The sequence below is a fragment of the Lineus longissimus genome, chromosome 18 (genome assembly GCF_910592395.1).
Source record: "Lineus longissimus chromosome 18, tnLinLong1.2, whole genome shotgun sequence".
In the NCBI taxonomy this organism is placed as follows: domain Eukaryota; kingdom Metazoa; phylum Nemertea; class Pilidiophora; order Heteronemertea; family Lineidae; genus Lineus; species Lineus longissimus.
This window is the reverse complement of record NC_088325.1, coordinates 4,051,638-4,077,743: the sequence shown is the minus strand read 5'-3', so window position 1 is coordinate 4,077,743 and position 26,106 is coordinate 4,051,638. Positions and strand designations below refer to the sequence as shown.

Genomic DNA, 26,106 nt, shown 5'->3' with positions numbered 1-26,106 from the left:
CTTTTAGTATAAGATGACGAACTCCGAGAAAAGTGTAACGATTTTACACTTGTATCTTAACTAACATCTGCCAGGTAACTCCACCTGATCAAGGCGATGACTCTTGATGGTATTGAATATTGTCTCCTTGAACACAATGACTCTTGGCGGTATGAAATAAAGTTTTGTCACTTGATGAAACCAGGTTGGCCTTTTCCTAGTCAGACCTACTGTTTTGAATTCCCTGACATCGCTATTGTGGCAAATTATCATATTACATGTATATAGACTTTTAAACAAAGCATTTTCCGCGGCAGGAATGCCATATGACTATAATATGATGTGATATGATACTACGGGACAGACGAATATAACTGACTAAGAAGTTATTGTATACTAACAAATATGTACTCTGAACTCGTGTTTGTTAATTGTATAGTTATTATCCTATAATTATTCATGACTGCCCTTAATACTATGACTTGTATTGCGTTCCTGAGTCTCGTTGCACCCAAGTGAAATATGCAGAATGTAAGTTTACTGGTTGGCAGCGTGCAACCTCTATTCCCAGGGGTCAATGAGCTCAATTTCCGGGCGCTCAATATTCCTTGGAAATATCTAAATAAACTTTGTGATAAGTTAATGACAATTTACATTAATATCGATGGCGTCACTCGATATCACATGTCATTTAATTACTCGTATTAGCATCAGATTATTAATGTGAAAATTGTGCTTCTGGTTATCATGTGAACACCAATTAAAGCCTCCGAGAATAGGGTTGAAATCTCTTTTGATTTTGGTCATATATATTACTATGATTAATTTCCTCAATGCGTCAAATAAACCTGCATTAAAATACGACACTAACTACCATACCACAGACAAATACTAACCATGTGCTGTATGATTATTGTGAAATGCCTGCTTGTCATCAGGATTAAATGACAGCCACTTGGTTTTTTTAAATGGTACCTTATTTGCTGCAGGTGGCACATGTAATATGGAAATTAGCGACAAAGAATTTAATTTTGTATGTTTGTATCAGATATCTGTATTTATGTCTACCATAAGACCAGTTCTCAATTGAAAGCTTATTTGGTTTGCCACAGAAATATGTTTGTCTTGTAGAAACCGTAGTGACACGTCACGGCAAAGTAGACGGGTAATAGGTCATTTTGCTACGTCACCTCTGGATTTTGGGGGAGACGTTATCTGTCATATATGAATGTATACAGGGGTCAATAAGAGCCACCGGAAATGGGGAGCGCATTGACCCCTGGGAATGGTATGGGGCAGCGGTAGCGCAGTGGAGGAGGTTCGACTCCCGGCCGAGTCACTGCTTAGTTCCCCAACTTGTCGAGTTCCAGTGAGCGCCTTCTGGTTTCTCATTGAAATCCCTGATTGATTTCTGTGGAGACCGGAGTAATAATATGATATCCCAAAAGCGCTTAGATCTGTCACGGGTGTCGAGCATCGAAATGTGTAATAAATACTTTACACATATTTAGCCAAGTGACCCATGCGTGCAACCTCCTTGCGCATGACCGAAACTACTTATACCGACGTCGATCCGTCCATCCTTGAAATGGCCGCTATTGCAATCAGAATGTGGTGAATTACCTCATCCACGATACAAGACTTTTCTCCGGCCTTTTTCATCCCAAATATTAAAAAGCTGTCTTATTGCATTTCAAGCTATTGACGAAAAGATTCTCATGAAACGAAGTGATTTTGAGGGGTTTTATGCGCACTAGTTTGGTATGGAAAATTGCTGTGTCATTAGGATTGTTCGTGAAGACGATGATTTGAAGCAAGATTAGTTTTGGCCCTTGAACAGTTCTAAATCGGCTTAAAACTCATCAGACATACATGTATATACAACCAGCCAGTTAACTCAAGAGACAGCTTTACAGCTGTCAACCCATCAAAGGGCTTCACAACCAGCCAGTCAACTCAAGAGACGACATTATTCCTGGTCAAGTCATCAGACAGATTCACTGCCAGCCAGTCACCTCAAGGGGCAGCTTAACAGCCTGTCAACTCATTAGACAGATTCACAGCCAGCAAGTCAGCTCATTAGACAGCCTTAAAGCCTTACAACTCATTGGACAGAATTACAAACAGCCAGTTGACTTAAGAGACAGCCTTACAGGCTGTCAATTCATCAGACTGATTCACAACCAGCCAGTCAACTTAAGAGATTGGCCTTACCAGCCGACTCATCTGATATAGTCACTACCATCCAATCAGCTCAAGAGACAGCCTTACAGCCAGTCTACTCATCAGTTAGATTCACACCCAGCCAGTCAACTCATCAAGAGACGGCTTTTCAGCCGGTCAACTCATCTAACAGTTTCACTACCATCCATTCAAGAGACAGCCTTATAGCCGACCAACCCATCAGAGAGATTCACAACCATCTAGTCAACTGAATATACAATATTACAGCCGGCCAACCCATCAGAGAGATTCACAACCATCCGGTCAACTGAAGAGACAGCCTTGGAGTCGGTCAAATCCAATTGACAACCAGCAAGCCAACTGTGCAAACAATAGACTGTGCATAATAAGCAAACTTCATGTATCCTTCAATTCCTTAAACATCTTAAACTCAATTAATTTCAATCTTAAAATTTGTGTAACCGAGAGCTAGTAAGTCTGTGCGGTAAAGCGGTATTAATATGAAACGGCCAGAGGCCATTGTGCTCACCGTAAGTATATTTAGTAGACAATTAATTCATGCCAGTTACAGAAAGTGTTACAGTATGTAGCCAAATAAAAAAGTTTTATGAGGTAAAATCAAAAACCATGTGCAAGTACATGTAATACTGTATGGTGGGTTAGCTGGTCCCATGTTCATCAGACTGGTGCTATAATCACAATTCTGAAAGTTTTCAGATTTGGGCCCAAGGTGGCCAAGTTGAGAATCAGATTGGACTGCAATGTGTTATCTGAGGTTATCTGACCTATACGGCCATGTATACCCAGTTTCAGGTTCATAGCTTCAGTCGTTTTAAAAGAAACGTGCCAAAGTTACACTCTAACAGCCAATTTTTGCCGTTTGACCTCTGTGACCTTGAAAAGTAGGTCAAATTAAAAACCAGTACGATACATGATGTATCCTTGCTATGAGTACCTACGACAAAAGTTTTATCGAAAACAAGTCATAAGCAAGATATCACACTTTTAAGACATCCACATTCGGCCCCCTGGTGGCCAAGTTGAGAATCAGGTCGGACCGAAATTCAGCACCAGAGGTTATCTGATATAGGTGGTTATATGTACCAAGTTTCAAGTTCATAGCTTTGGCGGTTAAGAAACGTGCCATAGTTCAAATTGAAAACCTACCTGATATATGATGTATCTTTGCTATGAATACATACCACAAAAGTACAGAGCTATTTCCGTCTGTTCTAAATACAATCCTTGTATCATCGTAATCTGCGGTGTCATTTGTAGATAGCTGGTTCTCCCTGATTCCAGTATCATCTTTATCTGCGATGCCATTTGCAGGTCGATGACTCTGCTTTCTCCCCCATCGCGCCAGTGAACGTTTCCTACGGAAGTAAAAAAGCTTAATGAGACCTGGCGAATATGCTTAACACAATCAATGTACGTGGAAGTTCGAGTAACCTGATACATCTGGACTACATGACGTGATTTAGCTCTGTTAAGCATTTGGAATGGAATTAACATCCCGTCCTTATGACGTAACCCAATTCGAACATTTAAATCGGCACATGATTTACCATGGTGATGCGTTTTATGGTGCCGTGGCTGGAGCAATTTGGGGGCGCGGCATTATGCGTTACAGGTTCATTCAATATAAATGTGAGTATATATTTCGCAGTTACTCTAGTTTATTGGTAGACTGCATGAAATAAGAATTTGCTAGTGGTGCAATGCGGTTTTGGACATGCTTTTTAAATTTCTGGTCGGCCTATGGTTAGATAACATTCTAGTGTACTGTTGATAGCGATTTTATTATTTTCGATTACCATCTTTGGAGAAGTCACGGTCCTGCTGGAAGCAATTTTGTAGGGAAAAAACAACATATCTCACACCCAAGTTGACCGTAAATATAAGTTGTCTAATATTTCATGGGCTAGCTTCATGTGTTGATATTTTCTGGTGTTTTTAATTAGATATCGTAAGGTATGCGAGCGTCAAGAAACCTGTAGATGTAAATATTGGTAACTATGTATCAGACTGTATTTAATATCTTACCACAGAACAACTGCCAAAATGACGCCTGCGATAGCTACAATGACTGCTTCTCCTACCAAACCACCAACAAGAGGAAAAACTGTTAAAAAACAATAACAGCATTTTGATTAATTAAATCTTCATCTGACTAGTTAGGAGAGCTTATAAAGTAAAATGAATACATTTGTAGACAAATTGGTTTCCCAGTTGCCTTGCTAATCTTATGAGCTATTGAGGTCAGACTGATACCTGATCTGTTACACTTTATACATGTTTTCTTAGTTATGATCTCGGAAAGCTTTGCTATGCAACACCATAGCCAGGAATGTGACGAAGACAAACAATTGCATGTAATATGCTAGTGATAAAAAATATAGATGACCAGCTTCTGAACACAGACCAATTGGGGTCAACTGTCTGGTTGGTGAAAAACTACATCGATCACTGTCTCAGTCACTGCGAATCCAAGTGGTCTGTTTGGTGTGCTTTCGCAACCAGCAGCTGCATCAAGTTTAGTGCCGAATGCATGATCAACTGTGAGCGAATGGCCGAACAAGACGAGTTTTCGCTCAACGCTGTCATGCTTTCAAAATTATCAAACTGACGGGGCCAAACTGTCAATTTAATCCGACGGTTCTATATTCTGTCGAAATTCCATCTGGTAATATAATAGTACATACAAATAAAAGTATGTAGCTATATAAGAGGGATTTGATACATGACACTGGGTCTCAACGAGTTTTTCGAAGAATGTCGATACAAGTATCCACAACTTAAGCCAAACCCGACTCACCTGACGTGTTTGTGTGAAAATCAACAAAAACCGTGCTCCTGTATACAACGTCCCCACCATCTTCAACCACCACAAAATAATAATATGTCCTGTCGGCATCAACGAGAAAGGCTGCAATGTTATCATCTGGGTTAGGCACGGTGGAATTCCTGCAGTCTTCAGTACCTTCCTGGCAGTACACGATCTTAATTGCTGTATATTTTCCAGTCACTTGTTTCCAGCGCACCGTAACTATGTTGTCTATCCGGTTTACACCTATGAGGGTCGTTTGGGGTTTCTCTACAAAATGGATAAAGGACAACTTTGAAGAAAAACGGTTTAAACAATGATCATGCGATGATAAGAGTTGAAGAAAATGTTTATTTATAGGACATACTTGTTATATGGAGAAATGATATTGAGGAGTTATGTGCGCTAGCCGTTGTTGACGTCTAGTCAGTTGCGCAGTACCGGGATAGAAACCACTGTATTTATACATTTTCGACGCCCAGGCGGGGGAGGCACCTGTGCAGTTGCTTATTCTTTTCAGAAGCCGGTGTAACACCTGTATGCGGTTGTTCTCCACAGTCCATTGTAACTTCGAATTCTCTAAACAGATAGAGAAACCAAGACTTGCCAAAAAGGAAAAACAGAAAACAAACAATATTGGGCAACACGGAAACGCACGAAAGCCCAGAAGGCTCATTCCAAATCCGAAATGCGGAATTCCAAATTCCAAATTCCTAATTCAGGTCTTACCAAACAAATAGCCAATATGCAAATTTGAAATTCCAAATTCCAAATGCGGAATTCGAAATGCAAAATGCGAAATTCCAAATTCGAAAACTGATCTGACCAATCGGATGAGGTTTTGATTTTGACCAATCAGTTAGCGTATTAGTCGAAAGCAAAACCTCATCGGATTGGTCAGATCAGATTTCGAATTTGGAATTTGGAATTTCGCATTTGGAATGAGCCTTCTGTGCCTTCGCAGAAACGCACAAAATTGTAATACCGGTCCAAATTCATAGAAACCGATGATATGCATTTAATGGTTTTCGCAAGAGGTGATTAACTGGAGCTCAGTGATGAACTGTATTCCGAATGGGTGTGTCTGTTAGAAAAAAAAACAAACCTGGTGTTTTCTCAGATGTTATGTTGCTGAAGTTACTCGTGTGAGTTCCTGGGATAGAATTCTTGCCGCGCACCCTAAATATATACCCAACATTCGACTTAAGACCCATAATCCTATGATACACGGCTTTCTTGAGACCTGGATCAGTTATTCCTCCTTGAGGAACCTCTGCGGCAACATCCCAGTTGTCGGCATACTGCTTGTATTGGACGTAAAACCTCTGCTTCGATCCACCATCGAATTCTGAGATCCACTCGATAGTTACTGCTACGGCAGTTGTGTTCACTACTTTGAGTTTGCTGGGGGTAGAGGGTGGACCTTAAATGAAGCAACGGTTGCAACCTAAGTTATGAGATAGTTGTGCCAATTCTGGCGTCTATACAAACTGTTCATCGGGCCGTTAATTCGTCTTGCTAGGGGAAGTAATGTGAAGTGGCATGAGCAACCGATTGAAATCAGCTGGATGTAGCGCTAAGTTTACCGAAAACGCACCAAACATAAACAACAAACAATACTTACTAATTACAACAAACTCATGTTCAGCGCTTGACTTAGATCCAGCTTCATTTTCTGCGACACATACATATTTTCCAGCATGCCCCAGCGTGACGGGTTAAATAAGATGAGCACCATTAGCAAAGGTCCCTGGTAATAGAGTTTCGCCATTCTTAGTCCACCTATAAGTGACTGGTTTCGTCACGTGGAAATTTTCTGCATTGCAGGTGAGGTTTGCAGTGTCTCCCACATTGACCTGCGATGGATGTGTGACTGTTGGTGTGAGGGGTGGAACTGAAATAAAGAGAGAGAGAGAGAGTAGTCAGCAGCTGGAAGGGGTAATAAGCTTTAAGTAAGCCAACATTTGTGATTTTCGCAAATCCCCCGAAACGCCAACGCGAACGCCTGTCCCATTGTTCCCCATGGTGATCAAGAGCTAGAACAATGGGATAGGCGTTTAAGTTGGCGTCTCGGGGGCTTCACTCCCAAATACATTTCCGAGTGTACTTGTTTTTTCCAACAAACAAGCCACTTACGAATTTCATCATTCTCTTTTCCAATTGTTTTTGAATACAGCAATCTTGAATGATATCTGTTAATAGCTCATTATGTGTACGGTAAGAGAGACACAATACCTGTCTGATGCATTTACGTCATGCGATTTAGAGGTCTTCCATATACAGTTTTGACATGTCTAATAGTTGGTATACCTATAGGGACATACAGAAGGTTTTGAATAGTCTATATATTGTGCTGTAGTTGGCAAATCTAAACTGAGACATTAAAATGTTCGTGCGTTTATAAAGATCACAGTTGTATCCGCCGACGTCGTACGTCATTACCCAGAAGTACCCCTAAATGAATTTCCTCTTGGGATACTCTGATTGCATTACCTTGAAAAACCACCGTGGGTGGAGGATCATTACACCCAAATAAAAGAAATTTGCTTTTTAACGCGTTGAAAGAAATTATATACTCAAGCGAGAACTCACTTGCAACCTTCAACATTTCCCTAAGTCAGATTAATGACGGCGCTAAAATAATTGCATCATCTGCATAGGCTAAGGCGCCAAAGAACATGCTGCCATGTGGCAGCCAACCCCAGATTTACCCAATTTATCTAAAAGTTCGTCAAGATATATACCGAACAATACTGGTGATAATACACCCCCTTGTTTCACACCATTCCTAACTGAGAATTCCATCGATAAAACCTCAACCCACTGTACTTGCATGATCTGATTTGTATATACATTTGCCAGAAGTCGTGCAATTAAAGGGCACAGGCCTTTCTTCATCAATACCCTAAATAATTTAATGAAATGAACACAATCGAAGGCCCGACTTGCATCAAGCAGAACACAGTAGACTGCAGTTTTGCAGCTATTGTAATATCACAACAGTGCTGCATGTAGCCGTTGACATCCCAGCCTTAAAGCCAAACTTGGAGTCAGATGTAGATAAAATAGAATCGTACTTCTTTAATAGGATGTTGTCAAGAATCTTGCCAATAATGCTGCTCAGAGAAATACCTCTATAATTATCTGATGAACCTAAAGACTTCCTATTATTTTTAGGGATCGGTATTATCTTAGACATTGTAAAATTAGTAGGACAGTAACCATGTGAGATCATCGAAATATGCAGAAACGATATATACGTATAAAGTTTAGGACCACCATTTATAAAATGATGAGATCTAATGTCTGAAATACTGTCTTTTTTTCCCGCTTTAAGCTGTTTCACCCCTGAATAACTTCATGTACATTAACTCGATGATCATTTTGGCGTTGACCAACACAGCAATTTTGTAAAATACTCATGCATTTCATCAACTTCATACGGAACTGAGTTGTATAACCTACTGAATTTATTTGCAAAAACTTGACATATCGCCTCACTCCCCTCAACACCGTCCATAGTATTAGGTGTCACACGACCTGTACCTTTTATTTTCTTTACATCTGTCCAGAATTCCTTATTACTCTTACCCCTAGTTGAGTTTGCCAATTTTTCTGCAGCTACCTTATCTTGATTGCTTTTCACCCATTTTACCGCTAAATTGTGCCCTAGTGTGGCGACGTATGTCTGCGACGTAACCATTTCTTGGTCTCCCATTTTCCTCCCATAACTCATGCCAAAACTGAGCCCGTCTCTGTTGCTCACTGATTTCTTTGTCCCAACCCGCTCTACCGCGAAAGGTACTCTTATTACTAAATGGTATGGTTTCATCACCTGCCCTAACGCATGCCGATACTGTATTATCGTGGAATTTTTCTATATCCCCAGTGTGGTTCGTACACGAGTAATTATTACACCTAAGTGCATGAAAGAGAACATTTATTTCGCCTAATTTGGCTGTTCCTGTCCCATAACTGGGTTTTACCCGCCTTTCTATCATTGATATCAGACTTTTTATCAGTTTGATTATTTACTTCAACAACCAGTTGTAAACTGGAGTGGTCAGATCGAGAGGTTGTCTGCTTTGTGCAGGGCACTATATTTTTGGATTCTATTAAAAACACTCTCCGATACCAAAAAATGATCGATACGTGATCTGTCACCTGTTATTTTGCTCTCATATGTGTAATCTACGTCACAAGCAGTATGTGTCTTTCCACAAAGTAAACTCTCCTCTTCCATAAATTTTAAGAGAGCTCGGGTATGTGCTGAATCAGCTCTACTAAAATATGTGTTCCAGTCAACACCAGTTATAATATCCGGGGTATTTGCACCTGCAAGTATCGCAGAGATTTCTTGCAGAACGCCGTTAAATTCTATAAGGTTCTGGTGGCCTCCCGAATCGGTCGGCATGTACACATTTAACAATATAACTTTGTTTTCTAATTTTAAACTTTTAACCTCAATAGCACATGCACGTTTCGAAACCCATTGTACAGGTGTAACAACCGCGTCCATTCTTTCGGCTGTTATAAAACGCGGATTCCGCGGAAATCCGCGGAATCCGCGCGTACCTGGTTCCGCTGGCTACCGTCAGATGTAGTGGTAGTCGTTCACACGCTCTCTGCACGGTCACTGCACGCAGCACGAATTTAGAGAACTAAATCGTTCCGTAATAACTGTATTTCATTACATTATTTTGAGGGAAGGTAAGTACTATAATAGACACTGTGGACTGAAATACAGACAGGACTGTTATTCTATTAATCACATATACATTGTACTATGGGTTTTTAATATTTTTTTACCAAGGATGAATCGTCGCCTGAAGATGGCTAAAGATGGCTAAATTAGCCCCACTGCTGCTGTCTATAGTCCCCACCGCATTTTTGTATATTCATTAAATAAAATACCACTATGCGAATGGTTAATTGACAAGGACATTTAAATAAGCCTGGTTATCATTTCATGTCGGATTAAACGTAAACTGAATCACACACTACGCTGGGCGATCTTCGGTCCGAGTAGCTAGACCTACCATCGAGAGTCTAAGAATGTTCCAGAAGGGCGCCAATGGCTGATATTCATAAAATACGAGGAAAAGTTTTTACTTTAAACTTCATGTATACCATACATTTACACTAGCCATCTCTGTAGAACAATGTAGTAAAAAGCATATTAGCACATGATATAATTACAGTTGGCTGGCATTGATTATTGTATGTTGGAGGTCTCGGCCTAGCGATAGATCGAAACACAGTTATCATTACATCTGACTACCACTACATCTGACGGTGGCCAGCGGAACCAGGTACGCGCGGATTCCGCGGATTTCCGCGGAATCCGCGTTTTATAACAGCCGCCATTCTTTGGTCCCAGGCAATCCCCGTGCGGTCGGCCAACCAGCAACGTTGCTCAACGTTCATACCAGTAACACCATGAATGTTCATATTGACACCCAATTCACCTCTAAGTTTTGTAATTGTTCTTCAAACTGCCATTGTTCTTGCAGTAATAAAAAGTCAGTGCATGCGTTCAGTTCACACATGTGTTCAACTCGCCCTGATCCGAGTCCATTGCTATTGTACGACGTAAAGTTCAGCAAGCCCATAATCATACAATACTGTGGTCATGAAAATATAGGCCTGAGCTTAATTTTCTCCTGAATCGTTCGATATCGAAAATGACTTACATTGACCATCATCATTGAAATTAACCTGGCATAAAAGGGATCAGACTCGACTGGACCAATATGTGTTATGTTTAATACGAAATATGTAATACTTGAAACTAGGGACTTGGAAGACCTGTTCGTGTATGCAATGGCCCATTTTATGCAAGTTCCATACTGTTGAACAGAAAATGTACGCAGGCGATGGACGTATTCGCGGCAGTATATTTTCGCGAGTCAAGAATTTTTTTCTCAAAAAATAAAAAGACTATATTTTGCCAAAAGAGCTCCCATTAATTAGTAGGTGTTGATGTGTATTTGTCTATAGGGAGTTTTGTGAAAACTCCCTAATATCAGGGAGCAAATCCCCCAAAACGCATTTTTCGACCTCCCGATCTCGATGTCGAACAATGAGGGAGAATTGCAAAACTCCCTATCATACGCAGACCCACTGTCAACAGGTAATAATGTAGGGAGAGCCTAGAGCACACACACAGATGAGCATAATGAGGCAAAATTTGATGTCGAGGAAGATCGAGGTGGAATATGTGTTTGTTAGGTGTAAACATGATATTTGCCAAGTGCACAGGGTACACACAGTCTCTGATTAATCACCTCTTTGTATGGCCCAGTAAGCTGCGATCGGCATAGGCGCTACCATTAATTGCTCGTTACATTGCCACTGGGAACATGGCAACAGTGAGATTGACTTATTGCTGAAAAGCAAGCGATTTTCGCGGCGGAATATTTTCGAAGGATATGATCTACTGGCAGAAATATCCTGCACGTGATTTTTTTTGGTTCTACAGTACATGCAAGTTTTACTGTATAGAGTGATAGTCCCTCACATGCCTGAGTTGGGGAGAACAACAGGAGAAGACATGCACAAACAGCATTCAAATGGTCTACCTAATTTGTCTTTACAAACGAGAGGGAAAACAATCCGAAATCCCAAACCTTGACAGGGTCCACCCTTTTAATGGAGAACGTATGTTCTGCATAGGTGTATGTGTTTTTCAATACTTACCTAAGACATCCAATCTCAGTTTAGTTGTGGCCTCCTGGCCATCAGCCTCGCACACCCATTCCCCGCGGTCCGACGTTCGAACATTACTTAATTGAAAATCAAAGTTATTCATATCACATCGAGTCGTTCTTAATCTTGATTTGTACTCCTTTCGAACAACTGAACAATTGTACGACAGAAGTAATGCTCCTGGGCTGCGGTTCTTGTCTTTCCACCACATTACACTTTTTGCGGGTTCTCCCGCAATGTTACAATTTAGCGTTATCGTTTGGCCGAGTCGCGGACGTAAATTACTGAGGGCATTAGTTATCGTCATACCGAGAATATCTGAAAGTAGTTAAATAACGCGTTAAAAAGAAAGTCAGTTGCAACCTTATGACTCAAGACATTACTCATCAAACGACCCTTCAATGTGAATTATTTTTTGTGGTGTTATGACTTTTTGAGCAAGCCCGGTCGCAGCTTTTCTGTCCATGTCAAAGAGAGTGTTGCATCTGGGGTCCCCTCTTCTCTCTTGCCAGGTGTTTTTGTGGGCCTGTTTCAGAAGTGTCTTGCTTCCATGTAGATGCTGCAGAATTCTTCCTGATGCTGTTGGCTTCCATCTTTGGCAAGTAGATCAGCGCTGTCATTTCCTGGGATGCCACAGTGTGCAGGGATCCATTGTATCACAACTCTGCTATGCTTTTAGAGGTTTGATAGGCTGACCTTGAGCGTGTTGATGATTTTGTCCGAGTTCTAATATACTAGGGCTTGTGCAGTGGACATGGAATCCGTTAGAGTGATAACATTGTCACACTTAGCTTTGGACTCGGACAGGTGTTGGGCTGCTGTAGTGATAGCAGACACCCTGCCCTGAAGTTGGTGCATAGCTTGCCATTTGGTGTTGAAATGGATGTGGATGTTGCATCTGTAAATTTGATGTATACTCCACTTTCCCCGTCTCGAATGGCATTGACAGCTAAACCATCGGGGTTTTGCTTGCATCCAGTGGTCACTTGGGTATTCTATGTCAATCAGCTACATTGCAAGTTGGACAGTTGGTAATTGAGCCTCTTTCCCTGTAAGTCCTGGGGTGGTTTGCCTGATTTCAACGTTCAAATCCTCTTTGTATGGTATGATTTGTATGGCAATTCGCTGCTACTGATGTGACGTCATCACTACGTCTGAGCGCTGAGTGTCACATATCGAGTTCATCCTTGGAAGAATGAGTAGATGGCATATAAAATCGTTTAAAATACAGTTTATGCTTGTAAGACACCAGCAAAATTAATCAAATCTGACACAAAAGAAAAACAATCGACGTTCGCAAAAATTACTTACTTTGAAACTGGAGAAGCATAAATGCCAAAGATGGTAGACGTTTCATCGTGGGAGCGGTCAAGATGACGAACTCCGAGAAAAGTGTAACGATTTTACACTTGTATATTAACTAACATCTGCCAGGTAACTCCACCTGATCAAGGCGATGGAGTCATCGCCTTGATCAGGTGGAGATCTTGATGGTAATGAATATTGTCTCATTGAACACAATGACTCTTGGCGGTATGATATAAAGTTTTTTCACTTGATGAAACCAGGTTGGCCTTTTCCTAGTCAGACCTACTGTTTTGAATTCCCTGACATCCTTATTGTGGCAAATTATCATATCACATGTATATGGACTTTTAAACAAAGCATTTTCCGCGGCAGGAATGCCATATGACTATAATATGATGTGATACTTGTGATATGATATTACGGGACAGACGAATACTGACTAAGAAGTAATTGTATATTAACAAATATGTACTCTGAACTCGTGTTTGTTAATTGTATAGTTATTATCCTATAATTATTCATGACTGCCCTTAATACTATGACTTGTATTGCGTTCCTGAGTCTCGTTGCACCCAAGTGATGCAGAATGTAAGTTTACTGGTTGGCAGCGTGCAACTTCTATTCCCAGGGGTCAATGAGCTCAACTTCCGGGCGCTCATTATTCCCTGGAAATATATAAATAAACTTTGTGATAAGTTGATGACAGTTTACATTAATATCGATGGCGTCACTCGATATCACATGTCATTATTTTAATTACTCGTATTAGCATCTGATTATTAATGTGAAAATTGTGCTTCTGGTTATCATGTGAACACCAATTAAAGCCTCCGAGAATAGGGTTGAAATCTCTTTTGATTTTGGTCATATATATTACTATGATTAATTTCCTCAATGCATCAAATAAACCTGCATTAAAATACGACACTAACTACCATACCAAAGACAAATACTAGCCATGTGCTGTATGATTATTGTGAAATGCCTGCTTGTCATCATGATTAAATGACAGCCACTTGGTTTTTTTAAATGGTACCTTATTTGCTGCAGGTGGCACATGTAATATGGAAATTAGCGACAAAGAATTTAATTTTGTATGTTTGTATCAGATATCTGTATTTATGTCTACCATAAGACCAGTTCTCAATTGAAAGCTTATTTGGTTTGCCACAGAAATATGTTTGTCTTGTAGAAACCGTAGTGACACGTCACGGCAAAGTAGACGGGTAATAGGTAATTTTGCTACGTCACCTCTGGATTTTGGGGGAGACGTTATCTGTCATATATGAATGTATATAGGGGTCAATAAGAGCCACCGGAAATGGGGAGCGCATTGACCCCTGGGAATGGTATGGGGCAGCGGTAGCGCAGTGGAGGAGGTTCGACTCCCGGCCGAGTCACTGCTTAGTTCCCCAACTTGTCGAGTTCCAGTGAGCGCCTTCTGGTTTCTCATTGAAATCCCTGATTGATTTCTGTGGAGACCGGAGTAATAATATGATATCCCAAAAGCGCTTAGATCTGTCACGGGTGTCGAGCATCGAAATGTGTAATAAATACTTTACACATATTTAGCCAAGTGACCCATGCGTGCAACCTCCTTGCGCATGACCGAAACTACTTATACCGACGTCGATCCGTCCATCCTTGAAATGGCCGCTATTGCAATCAGAATGTGGTGAATTACCTCATCCACGATACAAGACTTTTCTCCGGTCTTTTTTATCCCAAAAATTAAAAAGCTGTCTTATTGCATTTCAAGCTATTGACGAAAAGATTCTCATAACACGAAGTGATTTTGAGGGGTTTTATGCGCACTCGTTTGGTATGGAAAATTGCTGTGTCATTAGGATTGTTCGTGAAGACGATGATTTGAAGCAAGATTAGTTTTGGCCCTTGAACAGTTCTAAATCGGCTTAAAACTCATCAGACATATATACAACCAGCCAGTTAACTCAAGAGACAGCTTTACAGCTGTCAACCCATCAAAGGGCTTCACAACCAGCCAGTCAACTCAAGAGACGACATTATTCCTGGTCAAGTCATCAGACAGATTCACTGCCAGCCAATCACCTCAAGGGGCAGCTTAACAGCCTGTCAACTCATTAGACAGATTCACAGCCAGCAAGTCAGCTCATTAGACAGCCTTAAAGCCTTACAACTCATTGGACAGAATTACAAACAGCCAGTTGACTTAAGAGACAGCATTACAGGCTGTCAATTCATCAGACTGATTCACAACCAGCCAGTCAACTTAAGATATTGGCCTTACCAGCCGACTCATCTGATATAGTCACTACCATCCAATCAGCTCAAGAGACAGCCTTACAGCCAGTCTACTCATCAGTTAGATTCACACCCAGCCAGTCAACTCATCAAGAGACGGCTTTTCAGCCGGTCAACTCACCTAACAGTTTCACTACCATCCATTCAAGAGACAGCCTTATAGCCGACCAACCCATCAGAGAGATTCACAACCATCTAGTCAACTGAATATACAATATTACAGCCGGCCAACCCATCAGAGAGATTCACAACCATCCGGTCAACTGAAGAGACAGCCTTGGAGTCGGTCAAATCCAATTGACAACCAGCAAGCCAACTGTGCAAACAATAGACTGTGCATAATAAGCAAACTTCATGTATCCTTCAATTCCTTAAACATCTTAAACTCAATTAATTTCAATCTTAAAATTTGTGTAACCGAGAGCTAGTAAGTCTGTGCGGTAAAGCTGTATCAATATGAAACGGCCAGGGGCCATTGTGCTCACCGTAAGTATATTTAGTAGACAATTAATTCATGCCAGTTACAGAAAGTGTTACAGTATGTAGCCAAATAAAAAAGTTTTATGAGGTAAAATCAAAAACCATGTGCAAGTACATGTAATACTGTATGGTGGGTTAGCTGGTCCCATGTTCATCAGACTGGTGCTATAATCACAATTCACAAGTTTTCAGATTTGGGCCCAAGGTGGCCAAGTTGAGAATCAGATTGGACTGGAATGTGTTATCTGAGGTTATCTGACCTATACGGCCATGTATACCCAGTTTCAGGTTCATAGCTTCAGTCGTTTTAAAAGAAACGTGCCAAAGTTACACTCTAACAGCCAATTTTTGCCGTTTGACCTCTGTGACCTTGAAAAGTAGGTCAAATTAAAAACCAGTATGATACATGATGTATCCTTGCTATGAGTACCTACGACAAAAGTTTTATCGAAAACAAGTCATAAGCAAGATATCACACTTTTAAGACATCAACATTCGGCCCCCTGGTGGCCAAGTTGAGAATCAGGTCGGACCGAAATTCAGCACCAGAGGTTATCTGATATAGGTGGTTATATGTACCAAGTTTCAAGTTCATAGCTTTGGCGGTTAAGAAACGTGCCATAGTTAGACTCAAACGGCCAATTTACGCAATTTGACCTCTGCGACCTTGAAAAGTAGGTCAAATTGAAAACCTACCTGATATGTGATGTATCTTTGCTATGAGTACATACCACAAAAGTTTTATCGAAAACAAGTCATTAATAAGCGAGATATCACACTTTTTAGATATCTACATTCGGCCCCCTGGTGGCCAAGTTGAGAATCAGATCGGACCGAAATTCAGCACCAGAGGTTATGTGATATAGGGGGTTATATGTACCAAGTTTCAAGTTCATAGCTATAGTGGTTGAGAAACGTGCCATAGTTTACACTCCAATGGCCAATTTACGCCATATGACCTCTATGACCTTGAAAAGAAGGTCAAATTAAAAACCCGTATGATATGTGATGTATATTTGCTATGAGTACTTACAACAAAAATTTTATCAAAAACACGTCACTAATAAGCGAGATATCACACTTTTTAGATATCCACATTTGGCCCCCTGGTGGCCAAACTGAGAATCAGATCAGACTGAAATTCAGCACCAGAGGTTATCTAATATAGGTGGTAATATGTATTAAGTTTCAAGTTCATAGCTTTGGCGGTTAAGAAACGTGCCATAGTTAGACTCAAACGGCCAATTTACGCAATTTGACCTCTGCGACCTTGAAAAGTAGGTCAAATTGAAAACCTACCTGATATATGATGTATCTTTGCTATGAGTACATACCACAAAAGTTTTATCGAAAACAAGTCATTAATAAGCGAGATATCACACTTTTTAGATATCTACATTCGGCCCCCTGGTGGCCAAGTTGAGAATCAGATCGGACCGAAATTCAGCACCAGAGGTTATGTGATATGGGGGGTTATATGTACCAAGTTTCAAGTTCATAGCAATAGCGGTTAAGAAACGTGCCATAGTTTACACTCCAATGGCCAATTTACGCCATATGACCTCTGTGACCTTGAAAAGAAGGTCAAATTAAAAACCCGTATGATATGTGATGTATCCTTGCTATGAGTACTTACAACAAAAATTTTATCAAAAACACGTCACTAATAAGCGAGATATCACACTTTTTAGATATCCACATTTGGCCCCCTGGTGGCCAAACTGAGAATCAGATCGGACCGAAAATCAGTGTCAGGGGTCAGCGGACCTAGGGCATTCTGTGTACCAAGTTTCAAGTTCATAGCCCCAGCAGTTAAGAAACGTGCCACTGTTAGGATACGACGACGCCGACGACGACGATGGACACAGCGGTATTATATAGACTCCCCTAACGGTGAGCCAAAAACAGACAGAGACTATGTCACAACCATAAATGGGGCGGTTCCAAATATCAACAACACCGGCTAGTTTATTAAGAGCAATAATGTCACAGCCCTAATCATCGCTGATATTGATTTGCAACCAAACCTGTCCAACTAACAGAATCAGAAACAGACAACTAAAATATCATATATTAATAAGTTTATTACTAAACAAGTTGTTAACAGTAATTATTTACATCACGCATATCTACAGCATCATAACTCCGCCCAAAACACCAGACAATGTTGTTCAGTTGACCCTTTCATAATTACTGCATAAACAACATTTCGCAAAGCGCACTCGCGAACAAAACGTAAAAAGGCTACAGGTAAAACAGAGGGATTTTCAAGGGGAGGAATAAGATACATCTCATGCTTAGTCTCTAGGTGACTTTATTTGAGGATCGGGCTACCTCCCATGGCATGTCATGCTAGCACGACTTGGCATCCTCATTGCTCCAGCCCATTCCACAGACTAATTTATTCCAATATAAATATCCTGGTAATAAGGTTGGTCAAGTATGAGATGATGCCATCGCCGCATTACAACAAAGGGGCTAGCGGTAGAGTTTATGTAAATCATAAATGACACTGATATATTTTTCAAATGTCATGCAACTACATAGGTACTAAAAACCATGTCATGCCAAAATATCTAATCATAAGCACGAAAAGGACCTAAATAATCTCCCGAAAATTCAACTATACAACTTTTATCTCCAAGATAGATCCACCCTATCCATGACTCCCATCAAACTTTCGCTCGCTTTAATAATTAACTTCGTTATCTTACAATCTGATAACCTTGCACCTGTGGCGAAGAATTGGTGATTTCGTTTTAAAGCGTTCATCTTGAGATCAGGCACTTTTAGGGTATAATTTACAAATATTAAAATGCATAGAACTGGCTAAGAAATATTATTACAGCATGACACATAATATCACAAATGAGTTGGTCGATATAGGACGTGTTAGCAAAATTTTGAGTTGAATCACTCCTCGGTTGATACGAGTTTTTAGTATTACATTTGCCCGCAAAATCTAACCCCCTCTGTGCATTTCCACTTCAACACTTAAGGTCACAACATTACAGTTTACTTTATATAAGGGCACTGATTAGACATGTACGACTATGTCGAAAAGAGCGAAAACAGAGCCTTTTTTGAATGCTGGTTACGAAGTGAGTGGAATTTCAACAGCAAGTGTAGCTTGCCTAATTACAAACTCAAGACCAGCAAAGGCGTTTGTTCTCTCGCATTTCCACCTGATAGGTTTTTATTGGCAAATGAGTATAATTTTTCAGAGATTTTAATCAATCAATTGCAGAACTGTACTGGTCTCGACAATAAACATTCTCACAATATAAATACAAGTTCAATTGAAAATGCATCAAAATTCACGCTATCTTATGATGGAAGGAGTAGACATGACAGGAGCAAAATGGATTGCATATTTACACAAATTAGATTATTATGACAGATGACATCAGTTCAGAAACGTACAGAAATATCTGGTCAGCCAACCAAAATGTCGTTTCACGCAACATTTGTTTTAACATATTTGTTGAAACAATATGAAACTATAATGAAACTATAATGGGGAAGTACATGCATCATCAAGTTCTGGGTAATACATTACTACATAGTTGTCAAGGGTTGACTTTATATTTCACTGAAAAGCGACGTATTAACTTGTCATATGGTACTAATATGTCCAAAACTCACCAAACTCCCGGGGGGGGGGGGGGATATTCAAAAACACAAACTCCTCCCAAACGACCTTCGTTTATGAAAATAGGTCCATATAAGGCCTAGAACACCTTCCTATAATTCAGCTACTGGCATATTACAATGGGAAATATACAAAATGAATAATACAAAATTATATATTTTACATACATGTATACATGTACATAGTACGTGTATGAATACAATATATGGAGAAAAGATGCAAATCACAGTGATAACCCCCACCAGAGTCTTTTGAAAGACTCTGCTTCCATTTATCAAAATAACTACACCAACTTCATTGATCAAACGGGGTCTTGTTTCTCTTTCAAACAAGTTGACTACCATATCCGATGAGAGTGAAGTTAGAAATCACTAAGTGCAGAAAATAAACGCTATGATATGTATCACAGAAGAAACCATGATATTTATCACAGAAGAAACCATGATATGTATCACAGAAGAAGCCATGATATTTATCACAGAGGAAACCATGATATGTATCACAGAAGAAACCATGATATTTATCACAGAAGAAACCATGATATGTATCACAGGAGAAAGATGAAAGATTTCCTCTTTGGTTGCTACATGTAGTGGACTATAGTATACCAAAAGAGTTTTGTATTATGTTATTGGTCACTTTTTGATAGTGGCACTAAAAATATTATTATTTTCATTACATTTGTCAGAGTTACATCGGTCCATTGGCAGGTTCCTGAATAATGGAATGTCTAGATACATATCAAGTTTACCAAAATTAAAACAGAAATAATTGTTTGAAGCCGTCTGTGCCTTTAAATTCCAATGTATAATACAATTAACAATAAACAAAGAAATAGATATGTACCAATAACCTTTCAACGAGGTTGATCAAACATGGTTATATTATGATATTCTACGGAGTGGTCAAAAGAAACTTTATATTTATCCGAAAAGCAACATACCCTGACATAATACTAGTTCCAAAACTTACCAATACTCGGGAGGTCCTAATCAAAAACACCCACTCATGCCCAACTACTTGGCCATGTGTATAAGGCCAAACAGGGCCTAGATGTCATATCTGCCTAAAACTCTGCGGCTGATCGACACACACCCTTATTTGTTATTTCCAAAAAATAAAACCCCATCTGACCCCCATCTATCTTCAGCGCACTACTTCCATGTCTACATGACTGTATAAATTAACATTATCTTAATCACAATCTGACAACTGAACATACAATCTATTACAACGGGAAATATGCTGAATCCAAATACACCCAAACACACATACGTGTATTAATACAATATATACATGACACACTGGAAAGTCACCATAACTCCCATTTGATAACATGAATACACCACACTACATTGATCAAAAGCGCTCCAGTTTTCAGAAGAAAAAGAAGATATACGCTTCATGACCAAGAGACATCAGAAAAAATGTAAGATGGAGCGTTTTTATAGTCATCTAAAAAAGCGTTTATGACATCTCTTGCAACCGGTAGAACATGGCAACGATTGCTGCCAAAGATATTGATGGCGTAGATTTACAGACAAATTGTCTACCATCCTCGAAGAGAGTGAAGTTAGAAATCACGAAGTGCAGAAAGACTGCTATGATATGTATCACGGAGAAGATGAAAGATTATCGTGATATCAAGAGTAATACAGAAGCTGAAAAGATTCAAGATTGGTGATATGGTGTACACTGCCAATATGGTTGATCATGGAGTGTAGGTACCTGAAGGCCGAGAGTGATCGGAACATACATTCTTTACGCTTGTAAATATTGAAAATGGTAAATTGCATCTTCTTTATTCTTGCGGTGCGGTTTCGACAGGGTGCCTACATCCCGGACAAAGCGGAATGTTTCATAGAGGACTGTTCTTCTGATGACGTCTCATCAGACGACGGATGCTGGAAGGAACAAGAGAGGTCAATGAGAACATAGATGAGAAGATTTAACTAACTATGTCCCCGATGGGCTGTGATAGATTGTGTGGTGAACTGAATATACTTTTAAAGGTGACCAACTTTGTGCTTTTGGGGTACCCACGAATTGCATAGGTCACAACAGAGTTACTGAATGTCTATTTGGAACCAACCATGTTAACTGGTAGCCAGTAACATTCCACGTATTTATTCTTCTATTTTCATTTCCAACTGGGATTTTCCCAAATTCTCTCAAAATGCATCTATTGTTATTACCCTGGAAAATACGTTTTCAAGATACCTGATGATCTTATCTTGATGTTGGGAAGCCCTAAAGGCCGGCCTCCAAAGTTACCGAGCAGCCTGTCTTCAGGTTTAAAACAACGAGAATCGGTGAAGATCGAAGGCAAGACTGACCATAACAATGACTGACCATAACATGACAAACGCTCAATTACTTAATCGCTGACGAACACAGCTAGCACAGGAGCCCAAGCACCAATGTATACGCAAATATTGAACGGTTGGATTTAGACCCTATAAATGTATTACCAACAGATAGAAACATTAGATAAGCACGTTTTACTTGTTTTTAAGTGGCAGTGTGGTTGGAAATGACTTTTTTTATGTATTTTGCCTTGACTTCCTTAGAAACCAATTTAATGTGTGATTTCCTATAACATATCAAGGGGGCTTTTGAAAACCTGCTGATCTCATCTCGAGGCACCATGTTTCTATCTTTATATGGTCTAAACCAACCGTTCAAGATTTACGTGTACATCGATGCTTCTGCTCCTGTACAGAGCTCCCATTCGTGTTCCAATGATGAAGACTTTAACAAAAATGCTAACCCCTCTATCTCCTACACTCACCACTGGAAAAACTTAAGAATTGGGTTTCTCTGGTCAGGTAGGCGTACTTTATCCCACAACATATTCGAATCATTTGTAGCCCGTATGTAAAATAAAATTCGCTAAGCTCCCGGATTCTAACGTTTGAGTTCATGACCATGATTTCATGCTAATCATGCAGTGTATGCCAGTATTGATGTAGCAATTGTTTTGGTAGAGACATGTTGTTGGGATTTTCTGAAAGCTGGGGCGCTGCTCAATTGGTTGATGACAGGAAAACACACATTTTACTGCTGATGCCGACGTATATGGCAAGCCGTTCGTCCAATAATTAAGAAAACCTAGTTTTTTTGAAAAAAACATGGTTTTCTTCTTAAAAAACATAGTTTTCTTCAAGAAAACCTAGTTTTTTTCAATGAAACTAAGTTTTGTAACAAGAAAACATGGTTTTCTTGAAGAAAACTATGTTTTATTGAAGAAAACCAGGTTTTCTTCCATGAAACTAGGTTTTTTAAAAAATAACTTATTCTTTTTGCATAAAGTGTAGGTTCCTATGGCAAGCCGTTCGTCCAATAATTAAGAAAACCTAGTTTTATTGAAGAAAACCTGGTTTTCTTCTTAAAAAACATAGTTTTCTTCAAGAAAACCATGTTTTCTTTCACGAAACTAGGTTTTCTTCGAAGAATCATAGGTTGATTTTAAAAAACCTAGTTTTCTTTTAAAAAAACTGTTTTTTTAACAAGATAACTTGGTTTTTTAAATCAACCTATGCTTCTTCGAAGAAAACCTAGTTTCATGGAAGAAAACATGGTTTTCTTGAAGAAAACTATGTTTTTTAAGAAGAAAACCAGGTTTTCTTCAATAAAACTAGGTTTTCTTAATTATTGGACGAACGGCTTGCCATAGACGTATGTGTAAACTTAACTTGGGATGTGCGTCAGCCGTGTGTTGTAATGCCGTCCAGTGTTATTCGATGCGTTTTTCGCTCATTTGGGCATGCTTCAATATAATTCGATATATTTCAAAAGCTCAATGATTGACCCTCCCCCCCCCATTTTTTTGGTGTTCTTTCACGGGATTGGTCACTGTGCGAGTTGAATATCCAGAAATGTAGAATTTTTCCCTGATTATCTGGTTAAATTGACAATAAATCCACATGGGGTGGTGAACAGAGAAAGGAGCCAATGCGACACTTATTAACTATTCAAAGAAATAAAACACCATTCTGCAAAAAGGGCGGAATCAGGTGTTTCCAGTGAGATACAACATGAAGTGGTTGTCCTTATGCAAACACCTCGGAAACGCATTTTGACATAAAATATACGTCCTGTTAATGGGACGCGTCCACATCGCACACATTCGGGTCTAACTATCTAACATGTCAAACCATACCTGATGTAACAAAGGACTACAATGAAAATGACGCTAAAGGCATGGAAGGGGAAGTGTCTTTCATCAGTTAGAGTCGGGATTACATGAGATTATTCCTCGTGTGATTAAGATATTTGAATTATATGGGCGTATCACTCTCCTAGGTAATGCGATATTTGCTTCATACATTTTGCACATTTTTCGTCCACCTCGAGTCAAAATAGAGGACACCCAACTTACCTCTTTGTGAATTAAACGGGGAGCGATCTTCTTATGAAGCTCAGATGTCGAAGCACTATGGTATTTGATCCAATCATTCTTCCCAAATTTGGAGGAGCCGAATGTTCATCAAACTAAGTTTCATGAAAACCAAGTTTAAAAAAAGATAAAAACCATGTTTTCTTCCATATAACCTAGTTTTATGGAAGACAACTCTCCTAGGTCATGCAATATTTTCTTCATACATTTTGCAAATTTTTCATCCAACTCGAGTCAAAAGAGATACCCCACTTACCTCTTCGTGATGTAAACGGGGAGCGATCTTCTCATCAAGCTATGTCGAAGCACTATAACGTTTGATCCAATCATTCTTCCCACTTTTTGGAGGAGCCGAATGTTCATCGAACCGGGCTTCCCTTGATAAATCAACCTGGAAAACATGAAGACATTTCTGAGGCTAGCACGCGCAAACTCGATCAAGAGGTTTGTATATGAATAGAAAAAAACATTCCTAAGATCAAATTGGATGACCCTGTCTCAAATACTGACTTAAAGGAGAATTAGACAAGAGAGGATAAACGTCCAAGCGCTGATGAGAAAGTAGCATGCGTTGTACTGTTATCTGGCCGCTGGCAAAAGTTAGAGTCACTTGACAAATAACTTCAAATTGCACATAAACGTAATTGCACGTGAAAAAGTGCAACCGATCTTGTTGAGGAACACTCTCTAGAGAATAAATCTCCAAGTGTAGTGCGAAATCAGATTAAATCAGAAGTGCGAAATCAGGTTCTCAATGAGTGAGTGGTTCATGTTTATTTTTAATTTTATTTGTTTTATTTATTTATTTATTAACCTCTCATATGGGATAATAACATTTACAAGTACAAAACATATAAGTATATAATATCACAGTATCACACAGTCATTATTAACAAGTTAAAATCGCGTAAGGTGCTTGACCATTTCCATCTCCCGGCCATGCCTATTGCCAAAGTTCGGGTCAAAGAGGAGTGTCCTCAGCGAGTCAACAACACCGTTGCTAAATGCGGAGAATCCCGGCCTCGCCCTCGAAAACGAGGCCAAGTGATGTAGTCAGTAAGCCGGCCACGGGCCGTTGTCAGGCAAATTCTCTAACCCAATGACGTCATTTTGGCTAATTAGCATTATATTTGGCGGCAGTATTGCTAAGATTGGTCGGTTCGGAAAATGCTTGTTTTCTCACTTTCTCCTGCAAACAACCACTCAAAGCCAAACAGAGCAGTCCTCTGAAGAGAACAGTTCTAATATTATGAAAGTGCCGGGCAAGGCTGCATAATTGAAATAGGTAGGGGAGGTAATCAGTGCAATGGGAAAGATTTCATTTTGTATTTGGTGGATAATACCCCATTGATAAAGGTGTGTCATTTTATAATTGATCATCAACAGTGATCTATCTGTCATGTAATCATTTTATGCTAGGTAACCATTGAAATGTGATGTTGGTTGGAACAGTGACAAAACATTCCCTTCTATTGTATTGTCCGATCAGATCTATCGGTACCGTTGAACAGTTCTAGGCCTGAACAGTTTTGGAATTATTCCAGTCCACAACCCACCCAATCGCTGGGAGGAATGATCAAAGGACGTTCGAAGGGATATGGACTTATGAAGCAGCCATTGTCGACTTCGGCACTGTCTCACGAGGATTGGAGTCCTTCTTTGAGAGATTGCTGCCCTCAGTCCGCACGCAAACAGCTGAAAGATGCCCAACGCCATAATATATTGCCCGTTGGGATATGACACCATATCGCCCTGGTGTAGAGGCCAAGTGCTGAAGAGATCAAAGCTTGCGATGGACTCTTATGTGACCGCTGGCCAAAGTTAGAGTGAATTTGGCCCATAACCTCGTTTTCTTTTCGACTTCTATAAATGAATTATTCACCCCGAGAATCCAGTCAAACCACAGCGTGATGAGATTAGATTTATATTAGACTAGTAATATCAATATTACTTCTGTGTAAGGGGAGAAGCATACAACTGACCCTGGTATTGAGGATGGCTGAACACATAAAGCTTGGACATGACTGTTATAGTCTCAGGTAGTTCAGCTCTTAAATCCGGAATATACAGGCCTACAGCTAGGGTAATTATTTATCAAATTACAGTTGAGCACTCACTATTTGCCTTAAGTTGCGCTGTGGAATCGTGAGAAAGTTGGCATCAAAAGCTGAGGGGTAACTTGTCGTGATATCTAAGAGTCCATATAAGAGCCCCACACATTGGTTTTGTTCAAGCACAAATTGAATAATATATTTCATTTCTTACACGTTGAAAATTAAAAGTAAA

General features: G+C 39.8%; 1 protein-coding gene across 1 annotated transcript in view; it reads right to left on the bottom strand.

Moving 5' to 3' along the window:
• Window positions 1-17,833: 17,833 nt before the first annotated feature.
• Window positions 17,834-26,106, bottom strand: part of LOC135502528 (neural cell adhesion molecule 1-A-like) — a 148,480-nt gene continuing 140,207 nt past the window's right edge. Inside the window, exons 11-12 of the mRNA XM_064795457.1 lie at window positions 24,077-24,211; window positions 17,834-21,325 (exon numbers count right to left, since the gene is read on the bottom strand). Coding sequence (XP_064651527.1) covers window positions 24,116-24,211 — 96 coding nt within the window. The 3' untranslated portion in view covers window positions 17,834-21,325; window positions 24,077-24,115. The remainder of the gene's footprint in view (window positions 21,326-24,076; window positions 24,212-26,106) is intronic.